The 20,942-nt window shown below is 31.9% G+C and overlaps 2 protein-coding genes across 3 annotated transcripts; both read right to left on the bottom strand.

Annotated features, from left to right (window-relative positions):
- Positions 1-331: 331 nt before the first annotated feature.
- LOC130812808 (UDP-N-acetylglucosamine diphosphorylase 1-like) lies at positions 332-10,001 on the bottom strand. The gene is made up of 15 exons (XM_057678414.1): positions 9,599-10,001; positions 9,436-9,490; positions 9,172-9,323; positions 6,986-7,025; positions 6,408-6,500; positions 6,211-6,323; positions 6,040-6,114; positions 4,700-4,739; positions 4,544-4,626; positions 4,390-4,467; positions 3,950-4,093; positions 3,092-3,159; positions 2,012-2,126; positions 1,771-1,927; positions 332-636 (listed from the first exon to the last, which is right to left on the bottom strand). Exons 1-15 carry the CDS (start codon positions 9,749-9,751, stop codon positions 539-541), a joined length of 1,464 nt encoding a protein of 487 aa, XP_057534397.1. The 5' UTR covers positions 9,752-10,001; the 3' UTR covers positions 332-538.
- Positions 10,002-15,747: 5,746 nt separating this feature from the next.
- On the bottom strand, positions 15,748-18,932 carry LOC130812826 (F-box/kelch-repeat protein At1g57790-like). Of its 2 annotated transcripts, none has more exons than XM_057678439.1 (3): positions 18,751-18,932; positions 16,662-17,782; positions 15,748-16,225 (listed from the first exon to the last, which is right to left on the bottom strand). In XM_057678439.1, the coding sequence occupies exons 1-2, from the start codon at positions 18,780-18,782 to the stop codon at positions 16,681-16,683; spliced, it is 1,134 nt and encodes a 377-aa protein (XP_057534422.1). In that variant the 5' UTR covers positions 18,783-18,932; the 3' UTR covers positions 15,748-16,225; positions 16,662-16,680. The 2 variants fall into 2 exon arrangements, with proteins under 2 accessions (XP_057534422.1, XP_057534421.1); XM_057678438.1 differs by having other exon boundaries at positions 16,666-17,782; positions 18,751-18,930.
- Positions 18,933-20,942: the final 2,010 nt, after the last annotated feature.

Here is a 20,942-nt window from a genome sequence, read left to right as displayed (position 1 = left end):
TTGACCAGGTTTTCCTCTGTTCGCACTTAGTAAGTGAAAACAGCTTGGTTGATTTTTTTTGACCAATTTGCCTCTATTCACAATAACTAATTGCGAACAACACCGAACCTGAACTCTAGAACTGAAGACGCTTATATTTGAAAATAAGTTGATTTTGCTCTTATTTTGTGCTTTTTTTGTAATTAATCTTATCTATTTCAATAAAAAGTGCACATCGTTTAATAAATCATTTTAATATGTTCATTACAATTCGATACCAAAGTACTATAAATCATTGGTTTGTTGCAACTATTTTCAAAATTCCAACAAAATAAGTGTTGCATCGTCTGAATAACAGAAGTACAAACTTTTATTCCATCTCTTGAAAGTAACAATATACATTAAAACCTATGCATTGAAAAAGCTCACTGATTATGATAAGTCAAAGCAGCCGAACAAACACAGATCTTCATAGCGATTCGAACAATCGATGAGAAAAATGCGTATATGAATACAATGCTTCTAATATCTCATATTACATGATTTACAAATAGAAAAGTTAAAATGTGATCTCGCATGGTGCATGGAAGGTTCTTCCGCGGCAAATAGCTTCTAGATTTTCCCCCATATAAGAGACTAATGGAGAAACTTCTACACCTGAATACAAGAGGCAAAAAAGTTCTCAATAAGTACTAGTAGGAGTAGTAGCTCATTATTTTAACCCTTGGAATTAATGTAAAATGCTGAAGGGGAAAAGTATATAAGGTGGATCAATGTAAAATGCTGAAAAAGCCAACCACCTTCTTTTATTTGGGGGGGGGGGGGGGGGGCGTTTGAACAATGTAATGCCACTGAGGCACTGAGTTATCGAATTTATAGGCAAAATTTCACTAGGTTTCCAGGTTTGATTTAGAACCAGGAACGTGCAACACGTTTATATCTTCAAAACCACTGTAGCAAAGGTATCAACCCTGAATCCTTGATTTTAAAACTTAGAATTTTCCTTGTATAGGAAACAGAGAGTTATGGCCTAAGTAATCTCTAAATTCCGTTCTTGATTTTCTATGGTTAGTCACAAAGTCATATTGTTTCTAATAGGGTAACACCTAGTTTCTGACAGAAACTTGAAAACTGTTACTGAACCATGCTGTTAAGTTTTTAGCTTTGTTTGTATAAAGTAGATGGTTATAGGGAAATTAAGAACATGGTAGATTCAATGGCTCGGGTTGCAGCTGGTGTTGGTCTACATTCCAAAAAACGAGAGGACTCATGGTGTGCCTGGTACTGCATAGTGATGTCATGTTACACTTACACTTTGTTTGGATAGAAGGATTTGGAAGTAAAGGAAAGGGAAGGATTCAATTTCCTTTGTTTGGATTATAAATTTGGAGGGGAGGGATTTCGAAGGAAGGGATTTAAAGGGATTACTTCTTTTAATTTCGTTAATGACAAAATCTCTCCTCAAGTGGAAAGATTACGAAGGAAAATGATATTTCTCTATCTCTTCCTTCCTTTCCCTCTTAAACAAACAAAGGGGAAGTTTTTTTATTATCCCCTACCTTTCCTTTCCTTTCCTTTCCTTCTCCTTTCTTTTTCTTTTCCTTTCCATTCAAAATTATTAACCAAACGTAGTGTTAAACATGGCAAAGCAGCCACTTCTCAAATCCTACGTAGACTATTGGATTTAGTAAAGAATTTCTAAAATGAATACGCATTTTAGGACTTGTTATCCCCATCAGCATTTATTTGATGGAACAATTATTATAATGAAATAGGTGAAATTGATATTACCAGTGGAATATATAGGTACTGAATGAGTTAAGAAACCACCAGCAGCAATCACCCATCGAGCGTGAAGACGAAGAAGAAGCAGCCTTGCACTATCAGGTGTGTCATAATTAGCTCCGTTTGCGTTTTTTACAGGAGCAAATTCTTCTTCTCTTAAGACCTGAGAATGTAAAGAATGGATATCATATTCTCAATCGTAGGAAGATATCTATTTGAGAAAAGGAAACAGATGGGCAAAGATCACCTCAAAGAGAGCAGTGGAAGGAGAATATGAAAAGGCATCAAATATGAATTGTTCTAGCTTCAATCCCATCGTGTAACCATTAGCTGAAGGTATTTTCTTCTCTGCCAAATGATAACTGCGGCCAAATTACATTGAAAATAATTCAACTATAAATTCTCAACTTGGATAGGACATTTGCAACTATAATGATAAATCAAAAGCATACACCACTGCTCAAACCATGAACACAGTCCAAAGGCATCAATCAAACTCAGATTCAAAAGGACTAGAAATGCAGCTTGTTTTAGATTCATTCTCTATGCCAACCTCGTTCTGTTTTTATGTTTCACCATCTTAGCAATTACTCTTTATATTAATATTTCACCATCCCAAGTTGTTAAATGAGCACAATTTAACTACAGTTGTTTGACTTGAAAAATTGTATTCACCAGTACACTTACGCATGCAGGTATCAGCTCCATATCTGATTATTTCTACTCCGTTTAAAATTATCTTCTCTTCTATCAATTAAATAATTTTTTAAGAAAAACTAATGAGCCTAGAAAATGTGTGAAAGCTCTATATGAAAACTGGAAACAAGGCATGTTGGTTTCTTGGTGAGCCAAACGTCAAGTTCCAACGTGATCACAAAGGAACTAATCTAGATATCTTATGAAGTCCAGGGGGCTTCAATAACATATTAGTGTGTTACTTTAGTCTACTCCAATGGTTCAAATCTCCAACTGTTTCCTTAGAAAGGTGATTCAAATTCAAATTCAAATTCAAACTCCATAACACTTTCATGTTTTTTTCGGTTTTCCTACAAAACTCATACAAGATTCAATTGAAGATGTTCTTATTCTTAAAAAATCACACTTTAACAAAGTTTAATGAAAGGAAAATATTGATATTAAATCAAACCAGAAAAATGCAGGGCAAGCCATAAAATCAAATTTTATTGAAATTCTAAATTCTGAATTCAAGAAAAGAGCTGCATTTAATATTCTATTACAAGAGTACACAAATTAATGGAATTTTCTATATCAGAATTCAAACAGATCTGATTTTATAAAAAGAAAGGTCAACATATTTTTTACTTACATGCTATCTTTCTCCAGTCCATTGGCTACAGAATTCAAAAAATCCAAGCTGAACATATGCAAGCAAACCTGAAAGTAATATGAAAATATTTTATGAGACATCATCTAATTACACTTTAGAAGGAAAGGTGAACTTTAAAAAAGAAAACATATTTTAGAGGAAAGGTGTGCCTCCTTACATAACACTCTGATCAGTTTCCAATAACTTGTGTCAAAAAGGGTGTGCCTCCTTACATAACAAATTGAATGAACAAAGTACTTGCGTCACATAAACTAGGAGGAATTCTATAAAGCCAACCACTATGGCTACGCAATCTCACGTGTTAATTTAAGTAACATGAAATATGAATGGGTTTTTTTGTTAGAAACTCATTAGTCCCATTGAATTTGTGCGCATTTTTACGTGAGAGCTTTTGAGCTCAAACGTCGCAATGTCAACGGGACAAAGGGAGTAAAGAGTTATTATATTGCTTATACTTTATTCAAAAATAACAAATGATTCTTAAAAAAATAAGGAATTTTGAAAGAAATTAATATTTGGTCATAAGTAACTTCCAACGAAATCAAATTTATAATTTAAGGTTTGTAAAATCAAATTTCGTTAAAATTGTTATAATAGGGCTTAGCACTATAAAATCCCCCCCTAAACCAGTTCGTGATTATACACGTTAAATTTGAAGACAATATGAGTACCCCCATTAAGTCTTGTAATGTCTAGATAGATGTAACCTCATCAACTACCCATATAAAAGAAGCTAGCGGGTGAAGATGGACCGAATTCAGATTATCAGACATATGGCACATTAATGTTAGGTTACTATGCTTTAATGAACAAACATAAGAGAAAAAGCAGTTATACATTACTCCAGCAAAAGCGAAGACGTCCAGTTGCCTGATTAACAGCACTGGCCAGTGAAGGATCTAGCTCACTGTATTCAACCACATCAAGAGGGCCACCCTTTCCTCGCTGTACAAAGACACCAACTTTCTCTTGTGGATAGGCCTGAACATAAAATACATGTCAATAAGACATAATGATTTGAAGTGTAACATTGGAAATAGGATAAATGGAAAATCGAAATGACAGAATCTCGTAATCGTCATGTAGTGACGCAATTTCGACACACTGCAGTCTCCCAAAGAATGTTTTGAAGGAACAGAAGACAATAGTAAGGAGGCGAAGAGGGGGAATAATGGCGAAAGAGGTATTAAAAAAAACAACAACGACAAAGCTTTCTACCAAAAAGTTGAATTACAAAACAACAATTTATAATACCCTTTGATATGTATTCTGATTACCTTCTTTACAACTTTTGCAGCGGCTGCAACACTTTTATCAATGAAGTAACCCAAGAAAGTGGGATCAGCAACCCGAACCTATTACCATTAACATATCTCTATAAGTCAAATGAAAATAAACCAGGAAAAGAGCAGATTGAAAAAAACAACTTACAAGTGCATTATCCACACCATAACAATCTATGTACTTAATTCCTCGTGCAGCCATATCTTCTAACAGTCTGGAGGACTTTAGAGCTGACCAATATGACAACAGTAATCAGACATATCAACTAGATTCATTATTCAAAAAAGACAGACAGCACCATACCTGTATAAACTCCTCCATTCCCATCTGGTGCCTTTGCAACCTGACATTAAACAATTGAACCATAAATCTAACAAGAAATGAGACTTGTTCCACATTGTTTGTGTGGGAAGTTAATGAGGGGTTTAAACATCAAATGCACTTGGTCACCTACTAAGCTATGAAATAATCCCTCCCTTTTCGTCTATCATATGTATGAGGCGAGCATCAAAAAATAATAAGTTGAAAAAAAGTAATTGTCATTCCTATTTCCTAAGTTTGGACTTAATTTATTGAAAGGGGAATCATTGATCTAACAAAAAAAAAATTGGAAGTGCACCATACAAAGAGTTACACAAGATTAGTTAATCCCCAAAGGCCCCAGTTCACTGTACACTACCCATTAAATGCATAATGGTGGCGTAATTAACAAGACAAATGGTGACAATGTGTGAGCCTCATATGTTCAACTATGTGTTTGTGGTACTTCTGTTAGATTTATATAACTAAAGGTTAAGTAAATCATGATATATACATTGTTAACTAGGTTTTTTCCCCTCTAAAAAGAACAGTTAGAAATTTTAAGAAAGAACTAAAACCTATGGAATCACATCTGGTCAAATCCAAATTTATTGGAGGTGGTTTTAGATTTAGATGCAGATTTTCTGAGTCACACTGTCAATTGGATTAGATTTAAATCTGCAAAGATCTAATTCAAGTACAACGTGTTGCCATCTGTACAAATTAATTTCATTTAATTATTTTCACTAGAAAAAATCCAGAGCGAACTTGGGTCCAGCGTGAGGGATAGAGAGAAGGTCCTTTTGAAGACAATGTGCCCGATATGCACACAATTATTCCGAAGTTAAAATCAAAATAATAGAATGGCCCCCTTTTGCCTTTGGCATAGTCTATCTTGGAAATATTTTCCTATTTTGGGCATCTTATAACTTATGTACAATAATAATTAAGGCAAGAGTGATCTTCAGATGATTAAATAATAACATTGAACTCAACCTTTGAAAGGTCTCTTTTTAGTCCATTAAGCCTTGCTTTGTGCCAAATTATTGCACTTAGTTCTTAGACTATGACCCACATAGTGTTACTTTTCATTTTCATAATCTAAGTCCATATTCCAAGATTTTACCCTCTTTGTCCTTGTGAATAAGAGATACATAACAGTATTATTCAATTTAGTTTACCAATGAAAATCAAAAGCAGGAGCTCTTAAATAATCTCCTCTATGGGAAGGTTTTTTTCTGATCAAATTTAAAGGCATTCATATTGGGCCCTACACACATTACTAATGCTAACAATACACAACACGAATCAAACTCCTAAGGCAAGATGAAAAGAAAACACACTTTGTATGGAGAATCCATGATGAATCTTCCATCCTTTGAAATACAGGGTATTGTGCCCTGCTGAAAGAAAGTCACCTACATTGAGGATACACATCACATATAAGTGAAAAACCATTCCATGCCTCTAAATATATAAAGAAGATTTATCAAAGATAAAATCATAACTCATACTTGATCAGCTTCAAGGCCAAAATATTTACGACTTTCAAAAAATTTGCGTGTTGCTTCGTCCGTAAAAGGGCTTGTCATTATGTACCAGTGAATTGGTACAACAGTTGCTGACCCTGCAGGGTCCAGATAGAAAAGCAATCAGGATGGTATGAAAGTTGAAACAAACTCATGTTACTTGCGACTATAAAGTATCTTACCCTCACTCATAAATTGAGCTGCTAATCTTTGAACGCACATAATTCGCTCTGCCTGAAGTTGGAAGAGTGATTTTCCTGAAGGCAGTCCAATATCTGAAACCAAAGTTGCAATGCACATTACATAAGAAAACCAAAGAAAATAGGGTCCACAGGTACACAGTTAATGATCGCGAAAATGTTCACTATGTTCTGTGATTTAAAGAGAAAGACGGAAAGGAACTAGTCATGTCATTGTGCTCAAAAAGCTGTTTTGACCATGAACACATAGACTCTTAATTTTTAAGCACACTCAGCAGCGTGGAGTGCAGAATCAAGATCATTTTCTAGAGATCTCACATGACCACCATACTGCAAAGACCTCCATAGGCTGTAAAAACAGAAGTTAACTTTTTCCGTTTCATCATAAGTAAAGTTGTAACAGTTTTTATATCAAATTCATTTAAAATAAGCATTATCCAGGAAAAAAGACGTATAAAACAAACCAAAACTTGGAAGCAATATTCAAGAATATTTAGTAGGAAAGTAAGCCTGAATGATGTGTTTGCAGTAAGTAGATGGCACGTGGTGCTGTCACTTACTAAAACAACCCTTGGGATCTGAGCTTCCAAGCCGTGTTCCCTGCATCACAATTTTAGGGGAATTACTAAAAACTTGTCTGAGAGACGATTTTGTTGAAAACTGATCCTAAGCAATGCAAAATATCAAAGGGAAAACTGTAAACACAAGATCTAGACTGTAACAAGAAATAAATGAAAATATGCAAATAGGAAAGATGGGTGTTACACAAAACATAGACATGTCATTTCAGGTTGACGAACATTAAAATATTCATTCTTTGCATAAAAGTCAACGGCAATTTCATCATTGCAGAATGTCATCATCGTAAAATCATCGACAGTTAAGCTTCTGGTGGTTGTTTTCAGATTAATATCAGATGCCCTTCCTCTGTAATTTTTCATATAATATCAAGTGTTCGGTAGTCCCTCAAATGACATGTTTCTTCAATTCAGGCATCCTGGATTTGTAATAACAGGGAGCTAACAAGTAGCCTGCAGAAATCCTCACTTCTTTGTTACTTGGATTGAGGGGGGAATCATTGAGCTAACCCTCCCAGACCCCACCCCTTGGAAAGCATTTATTTCCAAATTAACTCTCTCCAACGCCATTTTCCTTCTACTAACACAACCACCTCAAGACCCTTATCCTCACCAATGCCATAATAAGTCAACTTTTGCACTTCTTATCCTTGATCTGCAGCCAGTAGAAGTGGACGCCATTGCCTCTATTGCTCTTCTCACTCACCTTGTCCTCTTGGATCATCCTTCATTTTATCTCTCGTTCCCTTCACCATTATCCATGGCCAAAGTCTCTTCTATTCTCTGCAGTCAGATTCGACCACAGAAAGGCCAGCAACTTTAAGAATAGGGTATTATAACCAATGAAAAGGCACAGTTTGTAAGTTTTAGTCACAAATACGACTACAGCATTAACAGCTGGTTTTAAAAGGTGGTGAAGTCCATAGCCCCCCTCCTCCCTCCTCCCTCCCCAAAAAGAAAAAGTCACCGATGGCCATCAACATTTATAGCAAAAGGACAAAAAAGGGGAAGTTAGTGTGAAGGCATTATTTGATAGTTTATGCTTGAACTAAACCACAAAATATCCTTTGGACTCAAACCAATGGAAACTGGAAAATGTATCACTATTAGCAATAATTATCAATTAAACTATCTACTACAAAAGATGCTAGAAGTTCTCATGTTGGTGTTTGTGATGCAATACTGATTCAGCATTGCTTACTACTTAAGCAATTTTTTGATAATTTGCATCATCTACCAATCATATATTTGGATTTTCGTAGATAATCGTCACCTCACTCTTAACTGCCAACTTTTTCTGGTAACAAGCAGGGAAACAGATAGCAAAACGGAACTCAGTTCCAACTAAAAGAGCAAAGCTCATGTTACGAAACGTACAGGAAGTAACACAAGTTTTTTGACTCCATTTACTGGGTGTCTTTTCTTCTCCACAGCAAAGTGGAATCCCAGAACATACACCTACTTGATCTGCATTCATCTTTGAGAATAATAAGCATCAACAGTGATGTAACTTTCTTAAATTTGACAAACACTCAGCTAAAAGTTTAGCACTCGGTGATTTTATTCAATAATAGAAAAAAATAACACCACAAAAGGACCTCAGTAAGTTTGGTAAAGTTGGAAAAAGATCCTTTATTTATCATATTCTCAGGCCTCAGCACTTAAAATACATACCTAAGAAATGCAAAGAGCTTAACCCATTTGAAAAAGATAAATAAAAGGTACAGAATGCCTTTTTTACAAAACAGAACGTTTTTAAATATACCAGATTTACTAAAACTGGTCAAAAACACTACATTTATTAAAAGGCACTCATGACTGCACTACAAAAAGGCAGCTCACTAACAGTCAACACAAAAAAAAGACAACAATATAAAGTATAAGCATGATTACCCTCAGAACGTAATCCTACATTACAATATACTTGTATATAATTGATAGTTGATCCAATTTCCATTGCTCACTGACAATACTTAACAACAGAAGACCAGAAAGTGATTCTACAACCAATTATTGGTGATCCGGAATCAATTACTCACCGACAATGCTTAATTTCCAAATAATGTAAATAACTACAACAACCAATTAAATATTCATCCATCAACAATTACATTTTTTCTTTAGCGTAGAGTGAGGATAGCTCAGTTGATTAGTAGTAATAATAATACCTGACCGCCAGACAAAAGGAGGACAGCCAACTTGCCGTCGTGGATGGCCTTCAAACCCATCTTCCACCATCTTTCTCTATCCGCAATCGTCCTGTCCTCCACAGTAGACACCATATTCTCCGATACAGGTTCGATGGCAGCCACCGGCAATCCTATCTACCCAGAAATTTGCACCAATATAAAAACCTAATTGATAATTAACTGATGGAAATATCAAATCAATCAATTTAAGATTAAATCAAATCAAATTAACAATGCACAAACCTTGAGATCGAAGTGAGCATCGTATAATTCGATCGATCCTAGGGAGATCTAAACTCTACACAAATCAATCAAATTCATCAAAATTACAATCAAATCACATGCAAACTATCAAAAATCCAATGGAACAGAATAAGAAAGTAAATAAAAATAAAAATCAAGCAACCTCGATATCTTTGACGAGAAGTTGACGCTCATCAGGAGAAAGTTCATCCCAAAAAGCAAAAGTATCTTCCTGTCCGTAATCCTTGAGTCTTTCAAGCAGAGATTGAGGAACCATGTCAGTGACAGTAACAGTGACAGTCTCTGCTTCACCCATTAAGGCTAAATTAATGGAGTTTGATTGGAAAAACGAAATCAAGTTAGGGATTTATTTATAATGGAAAGAAGAAAAAAAGGAAAAGGATAGAATTTGTCGGTGTGTTAGGCTGGATTTCGCTCTCTCAGATGAATTTAAATATCAATCAATCAGATTTGGTTTGTTGTTCCTTACTTCAACTGTAATAAAACACGGAGAAATGGAATAGGAGTACTCCACTTTTCACCACTGCTTTGGTGTTAGTTTCTGCATTTCTGACGGACGTTATTATTGTCCTAACCGAAATACAAACGTCTACTTTTTCTTTTGGTGGGGTCTGTTTCGCATAAGGTAGTTTGGCGTTTTTGAATTTAATATCTTCACTTATATTAATTTTGTATATTTAGATACACAAATTCTTGCGAGAGACGGTCTCTTTGAGAGACTATTTGCTAATTAGGCCGGCCTAATATATATATTTTTAAATATTGTTAGTAGGCATTAAGAATAATGTAAGTAGACATTTAAGATATTAAAAGTAGGCATTAAGGATACAGTAAGTAAACATTAAGAATAATGTAAGTATGCATTAAAAATACGGTAAGTAGACATTAATCTTTAATGGGTTGGACTTGAAATATATCTTTCAAAAAGACGATCTCTCGAGAGACTAGCTGATCTAAATATATTGACAATCTGATTTAGATTTTTATATTCGAGTTGGATCTTTAATTGCTATATGGATAGTTGATAGCTAACTAAGTAATTACAGTTGTGGATAACTACAGTTGTATAAATATAGACTTAGTTGTTAAATATTTAACTTTGTAAATTTATATTTTGCAATTAAAGTAGTTGTTAGGATAATTGTTAGAATACAATTTGTTGAAAATATTGTACTAGATCATCTCGAACCTAAACTTCTGATATTGGAAAACGCTACAAATTGTAACAATTTGAAAATTAATATAAGTTGTAACTTGTAACAATGAAAACAACTAATTGCACTACTAAACTCTATTTGAATTGATACTTAATTGAATAATGATATTATGTACTTTCTCCGTTCCACTATGCTTGCTACATTTGACTTTTTACGCAGTTTAACGTGTTATTAATTTGATCATTTATATATTAAATTATATTCATTTAAAAATCATAAAAAGTTAATATTATGAAAGTATGCAATTAGATGATTTAAACAAGATCCCATTTGGTTATATTTTTTTTACACATTAGCTGCAATATATTAAATAAATTTAAACGATAAATAATGTCAATAATAGTTATGTAATGAGTATTTCATAACGGAGGAAGTATAAAGTAATTTTTTAATCTCATTTAATCACTAATAGATACTTTTAAATCTTTAACGACAACACTTAACAGTTAATACGCTCGTAGTGTTCTTTCTTCTTATTGTTTAGACTTTGGAGTACTCGTCTTCACCCCAGATATTTTCTATATTTACACTTTGTACGTTTTTATGAATTTTAATTAATAATGTTCGACAAGTAGTTTTTATGTTAAATTTTGGTGTTTGGGCCTCTCACATTTAAGTTGTGTTTTGCAAACTAAAAAAACTATATTTTAAATAACATTATGATTCAGATAATAATTATAACCGCTAAATATTAATAATCTATACATTAAATATTTTTATAGATGTGATGGTATTACTCACATAGTCACATTTATGTGAACCAATGGAGCAATTAATAGACAAGTTGTACTTCACGGCTATATTCTTCGGTTCGTTTTGTATTATTTGTTACACTTTAATTAAAAGCAGTGAGATTTTTTATAAATATAATAAATAATATGGAATAAAGATAATAGAATACTACCACTAGCTTTTTTGAATATTACCACTAGCTTATACACCGACAACTTGAGAATAGGCCACTTAGAATTAAAATTGAAATGCATTTATGCGGCTAAGCAATTGAATACATTAAGGGTTCGACATTGAATGATGATTTAACATATAACTAAATTTACATAAAAACATTAATTAAAAATTAATAAATTACTTAATATAAAGATTACAAATGAATATAAAATATAGGAAATCTTGGATAATTCAATTTTTTTATGATTTTCCTACAATAATCCCAACAATTGATTAACCATGAATAATTCCAACTTTATGTGGTATTTTCTTAGAGTAAACTTAAGTACTTGGATGACTTGCTATGATAAGTAATTTACCAAAAAAGTAAATTGAAAATTAATATAAAGTTAGAGAAAAATTTTTAAAATTTACATAAAAAATTCTAAAAAAGTTTTAACATTTTTTAAACATTTTTTTTGACATTTATAAAAATTTATTTTTTTAATGAATAGGTGTAATTATTGTAGGAAAATTATGAAAAGATTGAATTATTTTAGGTAATCTATCCATATCTAATACTAAAACAAAGACCATCTAAGGACACCTGTCAATTTCTCATGAGTTTAGTTCCCACCTAATAACTAGAGTACTGAATACGCTATTACCTCAAATAGCTTTTAATACTAAATTATCTACTATAATAATCCCTATATTTAAGGCATTAATTACTATAGCATTATTGACTTTCTCTATCTCATTAAACTAATTCTCACATTTTGTTACGATCATTGATGTCTGTGGTGAAAGATTTTTTTTTTGATAATGTGGTGGAAGATTACTTCTATCTTTTTCTAATAAAATTTTTCTATCTTTCTTCTATTTTCATATCTAAAAATTGAGTTTTTTATTCATGATTATCTCTCTATGTAGATTTTTTTGTTTAGTTGATTCAAACGAAAGAGAGAAGTAAAGCATGTAACCAATCGAATGGGCTATATCTCTTGCATTAGTACATTTTTATCTCTTTTATTTTCTTAAATTTTTTTATTTATTAATTTTTGATATCATATTTTCTTCTATGCATGTGAATGATTTATTTAGAAATTTAGATTTTAATTGCTTTTTATTGTTATTATTTTGATTGATCAAATATGGATCTCTTTCTTTTTCTAATTTAGCAAATGTGTTCAAGTTGATTACAAGAAGTCAAGAAGGTAGACACTACTACTTGCGTGAGATGTGAGATATTCAATAAGTCTTAAAAAAATTTAGAACCCTTTTTTTATTTAAATTGGAGTCTTTTTTGATATATTTTTAAATCTTACATTTTTTTTCTAATTTATTTTAGGTTTTATGAGTGTGTTTTTTTTAATATGGAGTTCAATTTTTTTGAAATTTTTATAGAATATTTGGTGGGCTTATCTAATATCAGTATTGGTTGCAGTGAGGAAAGACATAATTTTGATATAATTGTGTTATATTTTCTAAATGTTATTTCCACTGTCATTATAATGCATTTCTTATTATTATTGAAACTTCAAAATTTTCGTACTGTTACTCCCGCTGTGATTATTTATTTTATTGCACCATATCAAATAGGAAAAATTGTTGTGAATAATTCAACCAATTTTCAATTACCTGCCAATAATCCCCCCTTTTAAAATTTTTTTAAAAAATCCAACCTTTGCTATCAGTTTTGCCAATGGACCCTTTAGAAAATGACCAGCTATATCAGGTTATCTCTCATCTTGTTCTTCTTTATAATAATCCAACTTATTTTTCATTACTTGTTAATAATCCACCTTTTAAATTTTTTTTAATAATTTAACCTTTGTTTCCATTTTGTTGCCAATGAACCTTTCAAGAAGCTAAATACTCCATTTCTTTTTGCCACTAGTTTATAATAATCCAACATATCTCAACCATACACGTTAAGTCTCTTTTAATTTCTTTAACATATTTTCTCTTCAATTATTATCAAAACATCCACAATTTTTAAAATACTTAATTTCTCTTTGCCACTGATTAAAAGGGGTATTACTTTGAAAGGAAGTGAAAAGCTTACGAATACTATTAATTTTTTATAATTATATTGATTATAAAATTTTAACGTGTAAATTTCAACTTGATAAAAGATAATATATAACGGGTTGGCGGGTACCCGACTCAATGTATTTTATGGCCCATGACCCAACCCGGTTAAGTACCCGACCCCAATTATATTATTTTTTAAAAAAATTGACTCAGCCATTTAGGAAATGGGTCAGCGGGTCAGGTCAAGCGGGTCGGCAAGTCGGGTCAAGCGAGTCGGATTTTTGAACACCCCTAGTTGATGGGATATGTATGTAAAGAAAATTACTATTTATGCAATGATCAACTTCATAAGCTTGGGAAATAATAGCAATTTTATTTAGTTTCTTGAAGAATCTATTGACAACAAACAAAAAGTAAAGGTTGGATTATTGAACAAAATTTTAAAGGTGGGCTTATCGGCGGGCAATAAATAATAGATTGGATTATTATAAAGAAGGAAAAAGATGAGAGGTAACCTGATATAGCAATTATTTCTTTGAAGGGTCTATCGGCAACAAATTGAAAGCAAATGTTAGATTATTAAAAAAAATTTCAAAAGATAGGATTATTGACAGGTAATTAAAAATAGGTTGGAATAGGTTGGATTATTCACAACAAATTTTCTTATCAAATATTTTTATTTTCTTACAAATTGGTATAATTGCGTTACATTGGTAATGGATTTTCTATTTGTGATTTTCAAATAAGTAGATAATAATAAAATAGGAAGACTAGGTGAACCTGAGAATAAAATTAATTTGATTAATATAGATTAGTCATCTCCCAAATAGAACTTGGAGCAAAAGTTAGGTGATACCATAGACACATGCGGCAAAAGCATTTAGCTACAAAAAGACTATATTTCAAATAATTTTTTTTACAGTATATACTGTTATACAGGCTTTTGTGTTTTTAGCACAAGTTTTGTGAAAGTAACTAAGACTAGCCTTGAGATTTGAGAGACTTTCGGTGTAAAATATTTGTTATGTGACCCTAATTACTAAAAATACTATTATAGGCCCCTAACTATTAAATATTAAAAGTATCATTTTTCTAACTTTTTATGGACCCAGGTCACAGGCCCCTTATGCCCCTTTTAAGACCGACACTGGATGCAGATATATTGATATAAAAGGAGTGTCATTGTTTATTGTAATTTTCTTATATTAAATCTTTTGAAAAATTGATTGTTGTGGCAAACTTTGTAAACTTTTACCATCATTTTATTAAATTTATACATATATTGTATAGTAAATATATTATTGTCTTATTTACATCGAATAATAATATATGCATGTAAGGAAATATAAAGTATCACATATGTTACATTCTTTACAAATATTAAATATCACTTCTTCTAATAAAAATCTTACATTAATGCATTTTCTTAAAAAGTGAATTTTTTCTAATGCAAGTTAATTAACAATGAATGAAGGACATTTTAGACACTAAATTTCAAGTAAAAACACCAAATATATTTAATTGATATTTTTGTATGAGTTTTATACTAAGTTCAAATTTTATTAACCGTTAATTAAATAATTAAATTTAAATTATGGATATGAATTGCTTGAATATGTTTTATCGAAAGTTTTGATTTATATATATTTTTTTATTACTGATGATTTATTTAGTTGGTAAAATTGATTTCTTTATTCAAATTAAGGTAAAATAAGTAATGCTTAAAGATAGGCGATATCTAATACGTATTAATGCGTGATCAATCATATATAGTTGTTTTATTGGTCAAAAGTAGGCAAAAACTAAAGATTTTAATATGTGATGGTTATATTAAAATTTATACTTTAACATACAATATTTATACAAAAAGTGGTTCAATATTTATAGTTGATAAAAGTTTTTATAAATGTATCCATTTCACTAAATTTATATATCGTTTAACTTTATTTTTCGTGGTAAATAGTACACAAACCTATATTTCAAATTAGGTACCAATATTAATTTTTTTTATCTTATTCATCTCTTTTGATATTTTTTTATTTATTTATGTAAAAGTATTAAATAACTCATGCTAAGCAGGGGCAATCACCTAGTTTTTCCTAAAATATAAACATAAGTTATAAGTTATAACAAAATACCTCAACTTAACTTCAAAATCAATATGATGGACTTTGGATAGAATAGAATAAAGTTGGTGTATTTATAGAGCATATCTCAATGGGTAAATCTCATACCAAACACCCAAACACCAATTGATCGTCAGAACCCATTGCAGTGTGGCTGGCTTCGCAGTTTTACCGAGCCTCCCTTGACTGAGGCTATGAAATTGATCGAAATAAGACACTAATAATAACATTCAGTTGAGGTGAGTGCGACTAATTCGACAACACTATGCTCTTCTAAGAAAGAAACATATATTAGTCCAGTCCTCTAATTCGATCTAAAGGGTACGCGATTCCTCTAATTTGTGTACTACTCCTAGTATTCTTCTATAACACTTGTTTCACAAGATTTATTCACTGTTAAAACATATATCACTCCTAAATACCTTGTCTATTGCTCCTTATCATTGAGTTTCCAGACGACTCATCGTAGTATCTACGGCTGCTACAAAAGTACAGATTTACCTGCATTAAAATCAGAAGAACCGTTGTCAGGTGGGTTTTACGTTTTCGAACAAAAAACGCTTGTTTTTGAAGGATGCAAGGGATATAAGAGAAGGAGTAACCGAGTAATCAATATATCGGGGTGATGAACCAAACTCTCATCAGAGTTCACAGATAAGCAAGCCCAATTAAATTAGGCTGGACAGTTGCACTTATTGTGAATGCCAACAACTATCGGAGAAAACATAAAGTGCATACACTTTATAAGCCAAGGAGTATATACCATCCCAAAACCATATAACCAAGGGAAGAAAGGCTCCAATAACTTATAAAATGTGCACTCCATCTTTAATTTGTCGATGAAGAATAAACAAGCCTTGTTGCAATGAACTAGACAAGAGTACAGAAAGTACACAAAAAAAAGAAATCCAAGCAAACATATCTAAAGTGAACTCACTTACAGAAGTTTCCAGGGATCATGTACACATAGAACGATCTTGGGGGGGATCGATCCAAATGCTCTCAAAAGGATCCTGCTCTCCCCAATCATGGAATTGCTTGCGAGGATAGTATCTACAATCTCTGAGGGAATACGATACACATCGTTTTCCATAGAAACGAACCTTGGAAAAATAAACACTGTTCCTCATGATTCCTGGAAGATCCGTTCTAGAATGTGATGAAAGAAAACTGGCAAAAAGAGTAATCCCATCTAATGTTTTTACTTCTTCCCATACCATATTTGTCTGGTCTAGTTTAAATATTATGGGGTAATCACTACAGCAGGTATATATTACCAGGATGTCTCCATCATGTTCCGCCAGGAACTTCCCTTTCCACCAGTTTTTCGTAAAAAAGTTCTCCGGGCATCTAGGAGGAGGCACCACTAGTACATTCCAGGTAAGTTCTTTTGGATCAAATACCCCCACCCATCCAGTTAGGCTAAGACAATAAAATTGCCCGTCACAAAAAACCAGTTTGTTCCAAATACTACTAACGAAAGGCAGTCGGTTTTGGTAATTGGCCGTTGTCCATACTGTTGCTCCGGGATGACAAGTACTAATAGCAACAACTGTAGGGCTAACGTGCTTCACTGTAAAGACTATGCAACTAGGAGATGTCGGGTCACAAGAAAACGCAACTATTTGGCAACTGATTTCAAATCTAGGCAACTCGATTAACTCCCTAGAGAATGGATTAAAGAAGAAAAGCAGGTGAGCTTGAGGTTTGTATAACAGTAGCCAACCGCCTTTTGTGTAACACACTCTAGATCCATCTAACTGCGGTAATTCAATCGAATAAGTCGTACGCCCTAGAGGGTCATAAAATTCATACAGATCACCATATTTAGGAAAATACATAATCCAAGGGGGCTGATTCACTAGGCGCACCGAAACAGCAACCGAGTGCCATCTCTTGCATACGGATGAAAGAAGGATATTCTCCCTAAGGGTCAAACGAGAAAGAATCAATTCCAATAGATCTGCAGGAAGATCAGACCAGGATGGAAGCTCTTGAATATCTTGCTTCACCTCAACAGAAGCTGACATTCTGTCATCCCTGATAGCAGCCGACAACCTATCGAGAATAATGTCATTAAGCTACCATTTTTAACATCAACCCATTAACAAAAGAACATTATACTTCTATATACCAAGAAGACCCAAAAATTCCCTCGCCCAGACCCTGCTTTCGGGCGGGACATTGGGTATGATGATGACGACGACCCAAAAATCGAATATTGGAATAGAACTCCCATTTTGACATCAATCCATAAACAAAACAACATACTTTTATATAAGAAAACCCAAAAGTTCAATAGTGATTAGACTCCTATTTTGACATCAACCCATGTATAAAAATTCATATCTAGCAAGAAAACCCAAAATTTCAATTTTTGAATAAAATCTTGTAATTTAATCCTCTTTTTACCAAATCCAGTTGAATACCCAATTTTGATAAACATCTAAAAGGAGTACAATACAACTCAATTTGAACAAATTCATCTTATACATTGCACTTCAAATACCCTGGGTAATTATACAAACTCCAAAACATCAATCACTTCATCTTGCGTTCATTCATGTCAAATCGGGTCTTGTGTCGACATTGGGTTTTACATAATTGTAAATCTATTTTTAATCCGGTTCAAATCCGGGTTCGATTATAAGGTTAGGTGAATTTTGGGTCGTTGGTATGTTTTGGACATCTCACTCTTCATCACAAATCATGAAAAATCAATAAACCTAAATTTCCAGCTTATCTTTCATAGATAATTTAAACCCAAACAGATCAATGATCATAAACTATGTTACAACTTACAACTGAATTATAGATCGTAGATTAACAATTACTCAAATTTGAAGTCAAATTGAACCCATTATCAGAAATTTTGAAAATCGACAATAAATCCAAATCTGGAAAAAATGAAAACCCAATATTTATAGAACCCTAAAGTAACCGACTTTATCATAAAATTCCTTAGACAACATAGAATAAAATCGTCAAAAAGAACAGTTATATAAAGGAAATGAACGATAACTTACGATTTGATCCTTCTTCTCTTGTTACCAGCCATTATAAGAGAAAAAAATTAGGGGAAAATGGGGATAAGAAAAGAGGAATATGAGGATAGCTGAGAGAAAAGAGTAGTATGTGCAATGTGCCCAGCAACCTGAACCGGTGGGTGGAAGGATAAAAACAATGTACTCCATTTTCTTTATTTTCTTCAATTTTTTAGAATTTTTTGTTATGTTTAAGCAATAAGAATATAAGATTTGTAATTTGATACTAGAGTAAATATTTTTTATTTAATGAATTTATCACTAATTTATATAGGAAAAGTTTTTTTTTTAATGAATCTATTATCTATATATGATTTTCAACAAGATTAGAATAATATACTATGAGATTAGCAATTGGAATATTAAAAAAGATGAAAATACATATGAAGTTTTATTTAATTGTTCAAAATAAATATATCTTGTCTCTTATGTGGTGATCCTAGGAGAGGTTAAAGACCAAAAGAAATTAGTTGATAAAATATTACATAATGATATGAATAGAGAATAAATTTGTAGAAAAAATCAAAATTAAATGTTTATTATTGTCGAAAATAAAAATAAAGTAATAAAGATGAAAAAAAATAGGAAATATAGTTAATTCAAATAGACAAACATGAAATTGTTGACAAATACGTGTTTAGTTAAATTTGTGATATATTACATGTAGTATATGGTTCCTTAAAATTATATAATACAACATATTTGATTTCAAAATATTGAGTTACCATTAAAGATGTATTTCAAGAGCAATAAATGAGAATGAATGGTACATGAAAATAATCGAGTTACAGTGTTTTAAGAGCAATGAAAAAGGAGGGAGCAGGCAGATACAATTTAACGGGTTTTGCACTATATCTGATGTAGTTGGGGTGGATATGAGTTTGAGTTTGAGTTTGGTGCCTGGTTATAAATATGAAAAATTATACTCGTCATTAATAGTGGGTATGTGGTAAATATAAAGTGTTACATATCTTATATCTATCCGTTATGAAACTTAAGACATATTGTAGTGAAGCCACATATTCTATAATTTATTTAGAAAATTTAATATTTTAAAATATGTATAATGAATATTAACTCTACTAAAAGGCTCACTAATGTGATATAGCTATTGTTCAAAAATGATAATATACAAACAATTTCACTTGAAAATTAATCAAAGTAGAAAAAATAAAACCAAAATACATATTATGCCTTTAGGTACATATTTTAATAATATTTAATATATATTTGTAATTTTAATATAGGGTTACATATTATGCGTCCGAGACACATGTTATTAGTTTTACAATTTTTACAACTTTGTTGATTTTAATTAGATTCTTTCCCTAATAATATGCTCCTAATTAAATACACAATTCATAAGAAGAAGCAAAAATTACCTCAATGTAAGGTCAACAAGGTTGAAAATTGAAATTCCATCCAAACAAATGATGACTAACCTAAAACAACAACCTCAATTGTACCCTTACACTCCACCTCAAACAAAGGATATATAGATAAATAACAATCATTTAACATAGTACTAAATCAATTTAATGTGTTCCCATTTTATAAAAAAGATTTTGGGATTTTATTTTATCTTTTTCTTATTTTATTTATTTTAATATTATGTGTTTTATCTTTTTGTGATTATTTACATCAATATCATTATCATCATCCTACCCAGTGTATCCTACTCATAGGAAAACTATGGATATGATCTGGAAAGGGAAAAACGGCAGCAACTCATACCCAAAGGAATCCCCCGGCTCGAGAAAGATGAGACAATCTGATTGTGACTTTATTATTTAGGATTGTTATTTACAATTAATTGTTATTATTTAGTATTTTCTATCAAACAAATTCTAAGATGAGACAATCTCATTGTCATTGAACTAGTCTATAGTATATTTATAAATTTCTAACTATTTTAAAGTGATCACTTATAATTTGAAAGGTAGTAAGTTTATATATTCTGAAATTGATCACCTATAGCCTAAAGTTATACCGTCTTAAATTGATTAAATTGATAAATTGGCTTATTATACCTGACTTATGGTGATCTAGCTAGGTCTCAGAGTTTAAATTATGATAAAGCTGAAGAAAAGAGAAAGAGCTATTCTTATAAGAGACCGTCTCTCAGTGAGACGACCTCAAACAAAGAGGCCGTGAGACCGTGTCACACAACAATT

This window comes from Amaranthus tricolor, chromosome 5 (genome assembly GCF_026212465.1).
Source record: "Amaranthus tricolor cultivar Red isolate AtriRed21 chromosome 5, ASM2621246v1, whole genome shotgun sequence".
NCBI lineage: Eukaryota > Viridiplantae > Streptophyta > Magnoliopsida > Caryophyllales > Amaranthaceae > Amaranthus > Amaranthus tricolor.
Note: the sequence above shows the minus strand (reverse complement) of the source record. Positions and strands in the feature narration are given on the sequence as shown.